The sequence below is a fragment of the Humulus lupulus genome, chromosome 8, assembly GCF_963169125.1.
Source record: "Humulus lupulus chromosome 8, drHumLupu1.1, whole genome shotgun sequence".
NCBI lineage: Eukaryota > Viridiplantae > Streptophyta > Magnoliopsida > Rosales > Cannabaceae > Humulus > Humulus lupulus.
In genome coordinates, this window is record NC_084800.1 from 10,285,215 (window position 1) to 10,298,952 (window position 13,738).

Here is a 13,738-nt window from a genome sequence, read left to right on the forward strand (position 1 = left end):
CCAGTGAAGAGTAAGGGAACAAGTATCCCCTCAATTTTTTTTTTTTAGAATTTAGTCTTTTAATATAATTATATTTTCAATTTATTAGAAGAAAATAAAGTGTTGAAGCATGAAGAATTCAAGGAAAACCCCATGTCACGTCAAAGATTGCATTTTTAATATTAGTACTTGTAATTTGTAAAGGAGAGATAGAATAAAACATAAAACATGACCTTTAATTTGTAATCTTTAAACATGACAGAAAGGTGGACATGGGATTCTTTAATATATTTTATTTTTAATAAATAAAATAAATAAACTGGGGGTGCTTTACTTGATCCCCAGAAAATAAAAAGGTATTCAATCTCACGTGATACAGGATTATTTATATGCTAATGTGAAATGTGATTTGTGATTGAATATTACTAAAAAAGAATTTATATGATTCCTTCCTCAAACATGGCGAACATTGATTGTTCAGTCTTAGTTCAAATTTATTTTTGTCTTTTACACTGAAGTTTAGACGAGGGTGTTAAAAGGGTTCTTTGGACATAAAATCTTTATAGATATTTCACATTTGCAAACTTTTGGGAAAAGAGAAGCAATATCAGTCTGTATAAAAACTAAGCAACATAAATAGAAGAACGCATAGATTTGTATGGACAATAATAAATCTTGGCCAAAGTCAAATGTATTAGCTAATTGATGGTAAATTATGCATGTTTAATGGGGTACCCAATCATGGCCAAAGTTGACAACTATGACAAATTGGTTAATGGCCTCTTTTGTGTGTTATAATCATTGGGTAATTGCCCACTAGTATATTTCTTGGTGATTATAAATACGAATATCTTTTAGTTTATGGATTAAGCTACATTGAAATGACAAGAAATAAGAGGCTGCAGAACAATATATCATTATTTGTAAAGTGTGACAAGTCCATTTTATCATTTAAACACATATTCAACCAATTACTATATTTGACTCGTATCTAATATAATTTTTTTTCACCTTAATAAGGAATATCTCTGTTGTTTAAAGGAAGAAAAAGAGAATAACAATACATGCACCAAAACATTACTCAACAATATAATATATATTCATATAAATTGTTTACTTGAAATGATGTAACAAATAACCATGAAAAAAAAATACTCATTAAAAACCTTCCCAATAAATTATTCAAGTCCACGTGAAGGTACCGCTGAATTAATTGATAAAGTTTTGGGGGTTTATGTAGCAAGTATACCAACATCAATATTGTATTCATTTTTTTAAAAGGAATATTGTGTTCATTTAAAATGCCATAACTGACATAACACATTAGACTATTTATTATAATCAAATTGATAGTATTTTAAGTCTAGAAACAAAAAAAAGTTCTTCTCAACCTCTTTAGTAAGTGTTTTTTTTTTTCTTTCCTTATTAAAATCATCAACTTTTTAAATAAATGAAAACAATTCTAGGGAGAAACTTAGGTGGTAATCCATGTACACACTTTTTTTTTATATACCTAAAGCAACACAAAATAATAATTACATGCTCTACTACAGTCAGACCCAGAAGATAGCATCTTTTGATATTTTTTTTAGTATATGAATTTATAAATAAAAAACTATTAGAAGCTGCTTAGTTGGATGGGGTATGCACTAGCTTCCTATTTACACCTTTTTTTAATTAGTATTAATATATTCACAAGTCATCTCTCTTTAATTGAACCATCTCTGATCTGAGTCTCATTACATAGGTGTGTATGTGTGCTGAGCGAGAGACCCAGTCTTTAGGTGTGTAAGAAAGACTGAGTGGCGCACGCGACCCCAAAGGACAAAGGTCCAGCGCACATAGCGCCACCTCTCCTCCGAAGGCTCCAAACCACATGCACCGGAACCCCCTCACTCTCGCCCACGCCCACTGCAACCATTAGCTTAGCTCCCTCGTCTCTTCCTACTCTCCTAACTCAACTCCTATTCCTACTACTACTAGTTGCGCCTCCTCCTAGTATTATATATAATTTATTATTATTATTGCTGTTGTTGTTATTAGTTATTACTACCGCTGCTACTGCCCAAATCTCAATGCCTTTTCTTAGCTTCAAGAAAACAGAGTGAGAAAGACTCAAAAGAGAGAGAGAGAGAGAGAGAGAGAGAGACCCATCTGCGTGTTTCTCACTCAAATCAGTTTTTGAACCGAAAACGAAGATTCAGACTGCGAATTGTCAACTGGGTTTTTGTTTTTGAAGCTACATATTTGGATCCAAAGACTTAACCCTCCTCCTCCTCAGGTTTCGCCTCACTCCGCTCTTAACGGTCACTTTCAGACGCTTCTTCAATCTCTCTCTCCTGTTATTTTTATCATCTTTTGTCCTCACTATAAGCATTAGAGTTTTCATTCTCTCCTGGCTCAGTTTGGCTTTTTGTTTTCATTCTCTCTGTTACGCTTTGTGCTTATTTTTGTCAATTTATACGATTTAACGAAGGAGGCCTTCAGTTTCTTTGGTCTGTTATTTTTCTTTTTCTTCTTCTACTGCCGAAGTCACTGATCCGTACAAGTCTGGGTGTAAAGTTCACAAGGGAAGAATAATCATAGATGTTGACGTGTATAGCTTGCTCGAAGCAACTCAACAATGGATCTCTGAACCATAAAGGAGAAGAAGATCCGGTGGGTGGGACTCCCAGATCAAAGCATGCCATCAAGAATCTTACTGCTCAGGTGAAAACAAAATTAAAACTTTCCTGGTCTTGTTTGTTTTGCGAGAAAATGTAGTTGAATCTGAACTAGGATTTTTATTAAGTCTTGATTAGAATCTCATCATTCCGTAAAATGGAAAATTACCCAGAATCTATTTTTTCGTATTTTTCATTATTTTTTTCTGTCTGAGCATGTATGGTAGAATAAAAATACACACACACAAAAAAAAACCAAATAAACAAAACAAAGAAAACTACTTGATTTTAGATTTGTTTGTTTTCAGATTAAAGACATAGCGTTGAAGGCCTCGGGGGCTTACAAGAATTGCAAGCCCTGCTCTGGGTCATCGAATAACCGGAACTGTGCTGAGTCCGATGCGGCTTCGGACTCGGCAAGGTTCCATTGTGGGTACAGGAGAGCAGGGAGCTCAAATTCTACGCCAAGAGTTTGGGGTAAAGAAATGGAGTCAAGGTTGAAAGGGCTTTCAAGTGGAGAAGGGACACCGGCGTCGGTGAGCGGACGAACCGAGTCAGTTGTGTTCATGGAGGAAGATGAGCCCAAGGAATGGGTTGCTCAAGTGGAACCTGGTGTCCTCATAACTTTTGTTTCATTGCCTCAGGGAGGGAATGACCTCAAGCGCATTCGGTTCAGGTACTCAGTTCAGATTCTCTATCCCTCTCTTCTTCTTCTTTTTTTCCCTGTTGTTTGGTAATTGATTTATCTAGCTGTGAATAAAAGTCCCCACCCACCTCCCATATATGTTTTGATTGAATACTCATGCTTATAGTTTGGTTGTGATGGTGGAGTTGTGGTTGTGATTTAGACAATTTGTCATATTTTTTTTTTTTTGGGATCAATTATGTCATTTTCTTTTATTGGTTTTGAGTTTTGACTTTCTTTTATAGTCTAACTACATGATCTGAAAAAATGTAAAAAGTGTTAACAGTATGTTTTTATTGTGATGTTGAACCGTTGTGGCATTGTCCTTCTGTGTTTGCATTTTCTTACTTACTGTAAAGATTAAAGAGGCTGACACTGAAATGACACGTGAATGAATAATATCTAAGGCATTTCATCTTTGTTGGTGGGTGGCCCTTGTGTGGGTCTTACGTACTGGAGGGAAGCTTAGTACTTTGCAGCTTTTGTTGTATTTCCAATAAAGTGTGCTATCTGTCATGAAGGGGTAAAATTCTTATCTTCCACGTCTATGATTGAACAGTTAGTAGTAGTAGTACACCTTACGGGCAAAAAAAAAAAAATGAAAAGAAAAAGTAGAGAGAGAACAAAGAGTATTTTATTTTCGTGGAATATGGTAGAGCGGATTTGTTTAAAGTTTAAACCATCAACAAGGAGTTGTACAAGAAAGTTTTATGCTGCTTGAGATTTTGATTCAGTACACATTGATCAATGTTCTATAGTGTAAAGAATAACTGTGTATTTGTTGCACTGGACACACTGCCTTTGGCATTTTAGTGCCTGTGTGGCATTTATGTGCACACACCATTACTGCCTTTGGCACTATAACGGTGGGAATTACTCTTTAGATTATTATGGAGAATACTGCTCCAGTCTGTTGTATTCTGTTTTGCTTTTTACTGGCGCATGCCATGTCTGAGGAGCTAGAAAAGTTGGATGAAAAGTGTGAAGATACTCAAGGCCTTATTGCTGAAGGCCTGATTACCACTTGTTGGTCAGAATAATAATTTAAATTTTCAAATAATATAATAGTTGTTTCCGTCGCCTCGCTTGTTGCTTGGAGCTGAACTGAATTATGCGATACAATATAGCTACTATCAAGCAGCTTCCTTTGTGATAATTTTGGAGATATCCAACTGTTGAAGAAAATATTTCTCTTGTTGTGATTAGTCAGTTCGTGAACCTTGCCAATTCTCTGACATTCTCTTGTAAATGATTTTATTTGGATGGATCATGAGTGGGAATTCTAATGATCATTATCTAATTTGATTAGCCGAGAATTGTTCAATAAATGGCAAGCACAAAGATGGTGGGCAGAAAACTATGACAAGATTATGGAATTATACAACGTTCAGATGTTCAATCACCAAGCAGTCCCACTTCCCACCCCACCTAGATCTGAAGAAGAGGTAAATACATATCTGTTTACCTTGCATAATGTGTCATCAACAACTTGTATTATTTACATACACACATATATGTAAATATATATATGTATTTTTCTTATTACCACATACAGATGCTTGTAACTGTTGTTTGAACTGTAAGAAGTTCATAAATGTCATATGCTGCATATGGACTTGGAACATTTACTACTGATGGATTGCTTCTTACAAACAAGATTATCTTTATTATTTTCTTGAAGGGTAGAATTAACATATTTGAATAATTTGCTTTCATACCATCATGTATGGTCATGGTCTGGTTCACTTTCTAGATGGATTGATGTTTATGCTCTCTTAATCTTTCAGAGTCCAAAGATTGAGTCTGCTAGGGACAGCCCTATGACTCCCCCTCTGGGCAAAGAACGCTTACCTCGCAACTTTCACCAATTAGGGATAAGCTACTCTTCATCAGAGTCACTTGATCACAACCTCATGCAATCCCGCCATTACAATGATGCAGGGGCACTAGCTTCTACACCTAAACTTTCCAGCATTAGTGGGATGAAGACCGAGACATCTTCAGTCGATGGTTCTGCAAGGACTAGCTCATCAAGAGAGGCAGATCGCTCAGGCGAGCTCTCAATGAGCAATGCCAGTGACATGGAAACCGAATGGGTTGAGCAGGATGAACCAGGAGTTTACATCACTGTCAGAGCACAACCAGGTGGCACTCGGGAACTTAGACGTGTGAGGTTCAGGTTAGTAGGTGCTCACACTATTGAGAATGAGTAAATTTTGAATCAATATAATCTATGAATAAGGTTATTATTAAAAGGTGATCTGTCAAAACAGAAATCATGCTAGGGTCACAATTGGAATGGGCATCAATATTTTCGCTAGAGAAATGATTTAGCTGAAACAATAGTATGCAGAATATGATGTTATAGCTTAAACAAAAATTCTTTTGGAAAATACTCTTCACTTTTGTCTAATCTATTGTTCCACCTTGTTTGACTTGATCGTAATTAAAATCCAGGTACTTTATCATTGTCCTTAGAAACTAAACTCATCCTGCATAATATTCCATTTTGGGTCATTTGGCTTTTCTTTTCACTTTCTCCATTTTTATTTTTTCTACTTCTTCATTTGCATATCAAATAGGAACACACTAGTACAAGTTATTTATTTTGCTCTATGAATTATGTTATGCAGCCGAGAAAAGTTCAGCGAAATGCACGCAAGGTTGTGGTGGGAAGAAAACAAAGCCAGGATACAGGAACAATACTTGTAACTTATGTCATATTCAGACATGGATATGTGAATGGCATTATCAAACAAAATCATCTTTAGAAGCAACACACCAACTTTAGCACACCAACCTCATGAAGAAAGAAAGCAATCATATGTCAATGTGCTCTAGTTTCTTACTTTAGTTGGGTATATCATAAATCTTTGTGAATTATGGTTTTTTTTTTCTTTTCTTTTTTGTTCTTTTTGTTTTTTAGTCGGGTTGATGCTGTGCAAGTCATAATATCTGTGGATATAGCCAAGCCTGAACAGGTGTGGAAAATGAAGATGGTGGCAACTGTTAACTTTGTGATAGTAAAATTTAATTTATAGTGGGGATATTTCATCAACTTTTTATCTGATTCATAATCTTGAACTGTCCGTAGATATATAATATCTTTTTTTTTTAACTATTAAATAATATTTGATGTAGTCTATTCTGATTGCCTGTAGTTAAGCATTGACAACTGTCAGTTTTTGTTTATGGTAGAGTTATGTGATAATAATAGAAAAGCAACATTGCTAAATTTTTAGTTATTGTAAGTTTTCGTTATGAAAATTAATTTGTTTATTACAAAATTTTTACCTCAATTATTCAAGGACTCTTGCATTTACAACAAAATGAAAATATATTAATTATAAAATAGGACAAAAATGTAAAATACATAAGACGATAACCATGTAATTAAAATTTGTTTCTTTGATTCAAAAGAATAATAAAAAAAATTACAAAAGTTCATTAAAACTCGATATATAAACATCAATCTTTTTATTTCCAAAAGAAAAGCTAGTAAATCTATGCCAAACATTCAAAAGTGAGACAATTATCCCAAAACTAAAGACTATAACATGAAACTTTTGGACTTTATGCTCATTCTAAATAATTGTATTTTTCTTCTTCGGGTTTTGATTAAAAAATCTTGCAAATTCCTACAAAAAAAGTATCTTTTGCCTAAAAATTACTTTTATAAAGCTATACGTGTATTTTTATATTTCTACCGCAACAAATTTTGTATTCCAAAAATACAACTAGAAAAACTTCTCTTCGTTGTATCCACCACATCAAGGAGTCCCGAGCAACGAAAAAATTCCATCAACTAGTTCGAAAAGAAGCACCATAGAAATAATTCGATCCAATCACCTTACCAATAGTTGGTGATCAGCAACATGAAAACACCATCTTCTGTCACTATCAAGCTATCAAGGAAAATTGAAAAAAAAAAACATTTTAGTAAAATTTGGTAGCAAAAATGGAAAAAAATTATAATTAGAAAACAACTTCAAATAAACGAGGTAAGATAGAAAATATAATGAAAACATGAATATTATTTTGAAACTTATATTATCTAAATGTTTATGTGGTGTTGTTTTTATGTTGTTTTTGTGTTTAAAACGCTGAATGTGAGATATAAAATGTATAATTGTACAATATATTTAATCTTAAAATAAATTGAGATTATTTACCTTTCAGGTAATGAAATTTAATACTGATTCTAATAGAAAACAATGTACATTGGATGATGAAAAAAAATTATGTTGATTTCAAAGTGTTATCCCCATTTCTTGATTGGGCTCAGGACCTCCGTCTTGGCCCATTTTCGGGGGTTGGTTTTGCATGCGGGCCCGGCCCAAGGTACCTTGATATGGAGAAGGCCCAAGGGGAAGGGTGCGAGCCAGGAACTCTTGACTGGGCCCATGGGTGGTGTCCAGGGTGTCCCCGGGTCCATACTCGGAAAGGATCGTCTGGGAGGCGAGTAGAGAATTCCAACTGCCGGGTCCCACGGATCCCCTTCCCGGACACCTGACGCGGTCCGGGCCGATGGTTAACGAAGCAGGACGAAGGTAAATGGACCCGGATCGTCTCACCCCTAGTTGAAGGGCCAGGCGTCCAGGATGCTGACGCCGCCTTACTCCACGTGGGCGTTGTCCCCCACTTTTCACCTGCAGAAAAGGTCATCTCGGGATTGCACACCAATGTGTCAAGACTGCGCAGCCAAGTACTCTGACTGGTCTTGTCTCCTGAGTCTGCCTCGTGACTCGAAGCGATCAGGCCAAAAGCGCCGTTTTGTCGGGCGAGATACAGCTCCGAGGCCAGCCTATTGGGCCATAACTAGTTATGGATTTACGAACTTTGTACCTTTTTGTATTGGGCCTCCACTAGAAGGGCCCCTTGTACCCATTTCTCCGATGGGCCCGGACCGGATCCGGCCCAGACCCGGTATTCCCCTCAGCTTATAAATATAAGCTGTAGAACAATGTAAAAAGGGATCGCTCTCACGACAAAGACAGAAACTCTGTCAAAATATAGAGAGAAAATTCCATTGTAAAAGCTTCTTCAAGCTCTAATAACATAGACTCGTCGACTAAGGCTAATTAACACCCCAATCACGTAAAAACCATGTGTCAATCTTCTATTTCTATTATTATTATCAGTAAATATTATTCATTAATAGAGTTGCCGAAAATCTCGGTTAACAGTTTGGTGCTTTCATTGAGAGCTGAAGGAACCTAGCGCCAACGTCAGGCCTTTACTACGATGGTGAACACGCGACACACCACCTTCGACCCTACCAATCCAGAGCAAGGCAACGGAGATCCGCTGCCTTCTCAGCGCATTCCTCAGGACCGTCCTGAGGACGTGCCTCCTCAGACATCCCACCAAGATGAGTCGCAGGACTACGAGGGTGGGGCAGAGTACGAGGAAGAGTACTATGAGGAAGAAAATGAGGAGTATCACGACGAAGCTGCGGATCCCAAGACCCCCCGCGATGATCAACAGGATTTGGAGGTGACCAAACTAAGGCAGCAAGTCCTGGATCAGGAAACTAGGATCGCTGAGCAGGCGGAGGCGTATCGCCGGATGCAAGAGTCTCTCCAAGCCCTGCAGGCGCTCATGGTCGCGCAGGGTCTGGCAGCCTACCCTACAGCTGGCCCGTTTCCAGGAGCGCAGCAACCCGCTCCCCAAGAACAGGCTGGGGCCCCCAGAGGTGCTAGCCCGGTACGTCCCCCGGAGCCTTTCTCCGAGCCGGCCCCAGGAGTCCCGGAAAAGGGACGACGGAAGACCCGAGAGAAGACCACCCCCGTCGAAAAAGCCGGGGCACGTTCACGGCCGTTACCTAGGAAAAAGAAGGTGCGCCCCGTCCCAGGACGAGGCCACCCGATCGATCTGCAGGGGACGCGGCCACGGAATGGGCAGCCCCAACACGCCCTAGGGCCAAACGGGCAGGAAAGGTCTTTGCACCCAAGCGCCTCGGTCAACAAGAACTGTAGAGAACGGTCTCGCCGCGAGGATCGTCACGCTCTCAGTTCAGGGGACGACACTTCCCGGATAGATTTATGCAATGGACTAAATGCCCGAAAGGAGCGGGCCCGCAAAGAAAAAATCCTCCCTCGAGACGGCGATCTCAGGAACGACATCAACGACAGGAGGAACGAGAGAATCCCCTTAGAGGATAGCACGGCCAAGCTGCTCATGGAGCAGATGGCCACATTGAAAAAGGTCACTGATCGCCTGGTCCGCAAGCAGGAAGGCGCGGACACTGACTCCGATGAAGAAGATAAAGAGTCGTGCACGAGGCACATCCTGGACGCCGTGCTGCCCAAGGGGTTCAAGATGCCGAGGCTCACCGCCTATACTGGAAATACCGATCCTAGGGATCATCTGTCCCGGTACAAGTGACTCATGACCGTGGCTCACGTCAGCGACGACGGCAAATGTCTCTGCTTCTCCATCACGTTGGGCGGTCCCACCGAAGAATGGTGGAAAATGCTTAAACCGGGGTCCATCCAATCATGGTCCGGGCTACAGTCAGCATTTCGAAAGCAGTTCGTGGCCTCCATGAGGATGGACATGCAAATCAGCGCCCTCGCCAATGTTAAGCAACTACCCGCGAAGACATTGAGGGCCTACATCCAGCGCTTTACTGAAGAAGCCTCCAAGACAAAGGTCGATGAAAGACAACGCCTGGTGGCACTGCAGTACGGGATCTGGGCCGGATCCCCACTTTGGGATGACATGCAACGCAGTAAAGCCGCCACGTTGGAAGAATTCATCAGGAAGGCCCAAGGATTCATCAACTGGGAGGAGGCTCAGATCCAGGCCTTCGGGTGGCCCCCAGCTCCTCACCCCATCTCTCAGACGATTCCGGGAGGTGCGGGACAGTTCCCTGCACAGTCATACGCCATGCCCCCCATAGTCCCAGGGTCGGCCGTCACGCCCGGCATCAATTACACCCATACGGTATACGGCCCTGCCGCGTCAGGGTACACCTAATCAACCCACTTCTCTGGTTATGGCGTCGCACCGGCAGGACACAGCATGGCCCCTGTCTTGGCCTAGCAGTCGCAAACGGGAGTAACTGAGGCCAGCGTGAATCCCTCCCGGGGGAAGCAGTCGGGCAAAGGCCAGAACCGGCCTGAGCTGGCCAAAAAGGGGAAGAGGGGCTACGAGCCCCAATATTCGGAGTACACCAACTTGGTGGACACCCGGGAAAATATCTATCTGGCGACAGAGAGAGCGGTCTACTACCAGAAGCCTAGCCCCATGTTTAAGGGGGGAAGGAATCCGAGAGACACCAGCAAAATGTGCGCTTATCACAAAGACGTGGGCCACACCACCGACGAGTGTCGGCAGCTCAAAGATGAGATTGAAAACCTCATCAAGCTGGGGCACCTCCACCAGTGGGTAAGGATGCATGTGGGTGTCCCGGGCATGTCAGCAAGCCCCGGGCAATCCACGGCGCCGGTGACGACTCGTGCATACCCACCCCAGGGAGGGTATGCATAGGGACCCCCAACGCAGGCCCCTTAGGGAGCCCTCGCGTCGCAGGCTCCCGGTCCCGGAATGCCCTATCCCTCCGGGGCAGCGCCCCCTCGAGTGGACGGACACGTGGCGACCATCTCGGGCAGACCTCACCTAGGAGGACCCTCGAGAAATGACCAAAAGCGCTATCTGAGCGAGTTGGACCACGACCAGGAAGTGTGCGCCCTTGTCCAGGCTCCGGCTCAGCGCCCTAAACTGATGAACCTCCCCATCACCTTCACGGAGGACGACGCCCGCAACGTCCATTTCCCGCACCATGACCCGCTGGTCATAGATGCACAAATCGCCAACAAGTTGGTGTCCCGCGTGCTGGTGGATGACGGAAGTTCCGTCAACTTGTTGTTCAAAACTGCCTTCGCCGCCATTGGCTTGACAAAAGCAGACCTGGTGTCCTACCCGACCCAAATTTACGCCTTCAACGGAGATGCGCTGCTCCCCATGGGAAAGATCCAGCTGCCGGTTACGCTGGGGAGTGAATTGTAGCACTCGTTCAAATTATGCACCTTTGTTGTGGTGGGTTGCCCCACCGCTTACAACGTCATCTTTGGCTGGCCCGCGCTGGTCGAGTTCGGGGCCATCACCTCCATCCGCCACCTTTGCATGAAATTCCCATGCGACAACGGAGGAATAGGAACTGTCCGGGGAGACCAAAAGAGCGCCCGGAAGTGTTACCATGTCTCCGCCCGGCCCGTATGCATGGTCCGGGAGGAGCACGTCGAACAAGCTCCCCTCCCTCCTACTGAGCGAGCGGTCCAGGAAGAGGATGATCTGGACCCGTGGATAGGGGACGATCGCGTCCTGGAACCAATGGACGAAATAGAAGAGGTGTGCATCAACGAAACCGACCCGACCAGGATAGTCCAGGTGGGAAAGAGCCTGTCGGCAGATATTCGGGCCTTCATTATCGCCCAAGTCTAGGAAAACCAGGACCTTCTGGCCTGGTCCCACTCCGATATGACCGGGATTGACCGCAATATCATCTGCCACGCGTTAAGTATTGACCCAAACGCGACCCCGGTCCGCTAGAAGACCTTTGGGGACGGAGAGGGCCGAGGTCCTCAAGCTAGAGGTAGAGAAGTTGTCTTCCATCAACTTCATACGCGAAGCTGTGTACCCCGTGTGGTTGGCCAATCCCGTCTTGGTGCCGAAACCGAACGGGACCTGGAGGACTTGCATTGACTTCACGGATCTCAACAAAGCGTGTCCGAAGGACTATTTCCCTCTCCCCCGAATCGACCAAATGGTGGATGCTACGTCTGGTTACGAGATCTTGAGTTTCATGGACGCTTACTCCGGCTACAACCAGATCTCCATGCACGTGGCGGATTAGGAACATACCAGTTTCCAAATCGACAAGGGCATCTACTGCTACATAGTCATGCCTTTTGGACTCAAGAATGCCGGAGCAACATACCAAAGGCTCGTCAATCGAATGTTCCGGACCCAACTAGGGCGAAACATGGAGGTGTACATCGATGATATGCTGGTCCAGTCCAAGACGTCCCGGGACCATTCGGACGATTTGGCGGAGGCTTTCGCAGTTATCCGGAAGTACGGGATGAAGCTGAACCCTAAGAAGTGCACCTTCGGCGTGGCTTCCGGGAAGTTCCTGGGCTTCATAGTGAGCTTCCGAGGAATTGAAGCCAACCCAGAGAAAATCAAGGCACTGATTGACATGGCCCCTCCCCGGAAACACAAGGACGTTCAAAGCCTGACGGGGCGAGTGGCCGCCCTGAGCCGTTTCGTTTCTAAGGCCACGGACAAGTGCGTCCCTTTTTTCAACGTCCTTCGGGGAAGCCAGCGGTTCGAATGGTCGCCCAAATGCGAAGAGGCCTTCCAGAAGCTGAAAGAACACCTAGCCAAAGCCCCCATCCTGGCGAAGCCAGTCGAAGGAGAGCCTTTGTATCTATACCTGGTCGTGACCGAGCACGCTGTCAGCGCCGCGTTGGTGCGAGAAGAGGAAAGGACACAACTCCCGGTTTACTACGTAAGCAAGCGGCTACTAGACGCCGAGTCTCAGTACCCGTTGATCGAAAAGCTGACTTTCTGCCTGTTGATGGCATCCCGGAAGCTTCGACCTTACTTCCAGGCTCACGCCATAAATGTCTTAACCAACCATCCCCTGCGATAGGTGTTGCAGAAACCCGAGTCGTCGGGGAGACTCCTGAAGTGGGCAATGGAGCTGAGCCAGTTTGATATATCTTACGTGCCCCGGGTGTCCATCAAGGGACAGGCCCTGGCCGATTTCATCGTCGAATGTTCCGGGATTCCCCCAGGAGGGAATAGCCCCGAAGCCCCCGCGTCGCCCGTTTGGAGAATCTTCGTGGATGGAGCCTCGAACGAGAATGGGGCTGGCGCCGGGATCATCCTGGTGTCGCCTCAGGGGCACCAGCTACAAAATGCCCTCCATTTCTAGTTCAAAACATCGAACAACGAGGCGGAGCATGAAGCCGTCCTAGCCGGCCTGCGCCTGGCCCGGGAGGTAGGGGCAGCGAACCTCGAAATTTACAGCGATTCTCAGTTGGTAGTCAGACAAATCTCGGGGGAGTACCAGACCAAGGGGGAAAGAATGGTGGCCTACGTGACTCAAACAAGGGAGTTGCTCCAGACGTTCGCGGCGCATTCCATCCGCCAGATCCCCTGAGAGCAAAATGTCTTCGCGGATACATTAGCGAAGCTGGCGACCGACGCAGAGGCCGAGCTGGCCAGATTGGTTCCCGTCAACCATCTCCTCGTCCCTAGCATCAGGACCCCTGCCGTCCACGCCGTCGACCACTCCGCTTCCTGGATGGGATCGCTGATCAGATACCTGTCCACCGGGGAAGTTCCAAATGACCGGGCCGTAGCCAGAAAACTCTTATACCAGGCACACCGGTAAGTC

General features: G+C 44.0%; 1 protein-coding gene across 1 annotated transcript; it reads left to right on the forward strand.

Moving 5' to 3' along the window:
• Nucleotides 1–1,680: 1,680 nt before the first annotated feature.
• LOC133794520 (protein Brevis radix-like 2) lies at nt 1,681–6,397 on the forward strand. The gene is made up of 5 exons (XM_062231792.1): nt 1,681–2,688; nt 2,951–3,318; nt 4,637–4,772; nt 5,115–5,506; nt 5,961–6,397. The coding sequence occupies exons 1-5, from the start codon at nt 2,566–2,568 to the stop codon at nt 6,037–6,039; spliced, it is 1,098 nt and encodes a 365-aa protein (XP_062087776.1). The 5' UTR covers nt 1,681–2,565; the 3' UTR covers nt 6,040–6,397.
• The last annotated feature ends 7,341 nt before the right edge of the window (nt 6,398–13,738 follow it).

Coding starts and splice junctions, on each gene's coding strand:
- LOC133794520 (XM_062231792.1), top strand. CDS start 2,566: ATGTTGACGTGTATAGCTTGCTCGAAGCAACTCAACAATGGATCTCTG. Junction 2,689..2,950: donor TCAAGAATCTTACTGCTCAG/GTGAAAACAAAA, acceptor GTTTGTTTTCAG/ATTAAAGACATAGCGTTGAA. Junction 3,319..4,636: donor CTCAAGCGCATTCGGTTCAG/GTACTCAGTTCA, acceptor TAATTTGATTAG/CCGAGAATTGTTCAATAAAT.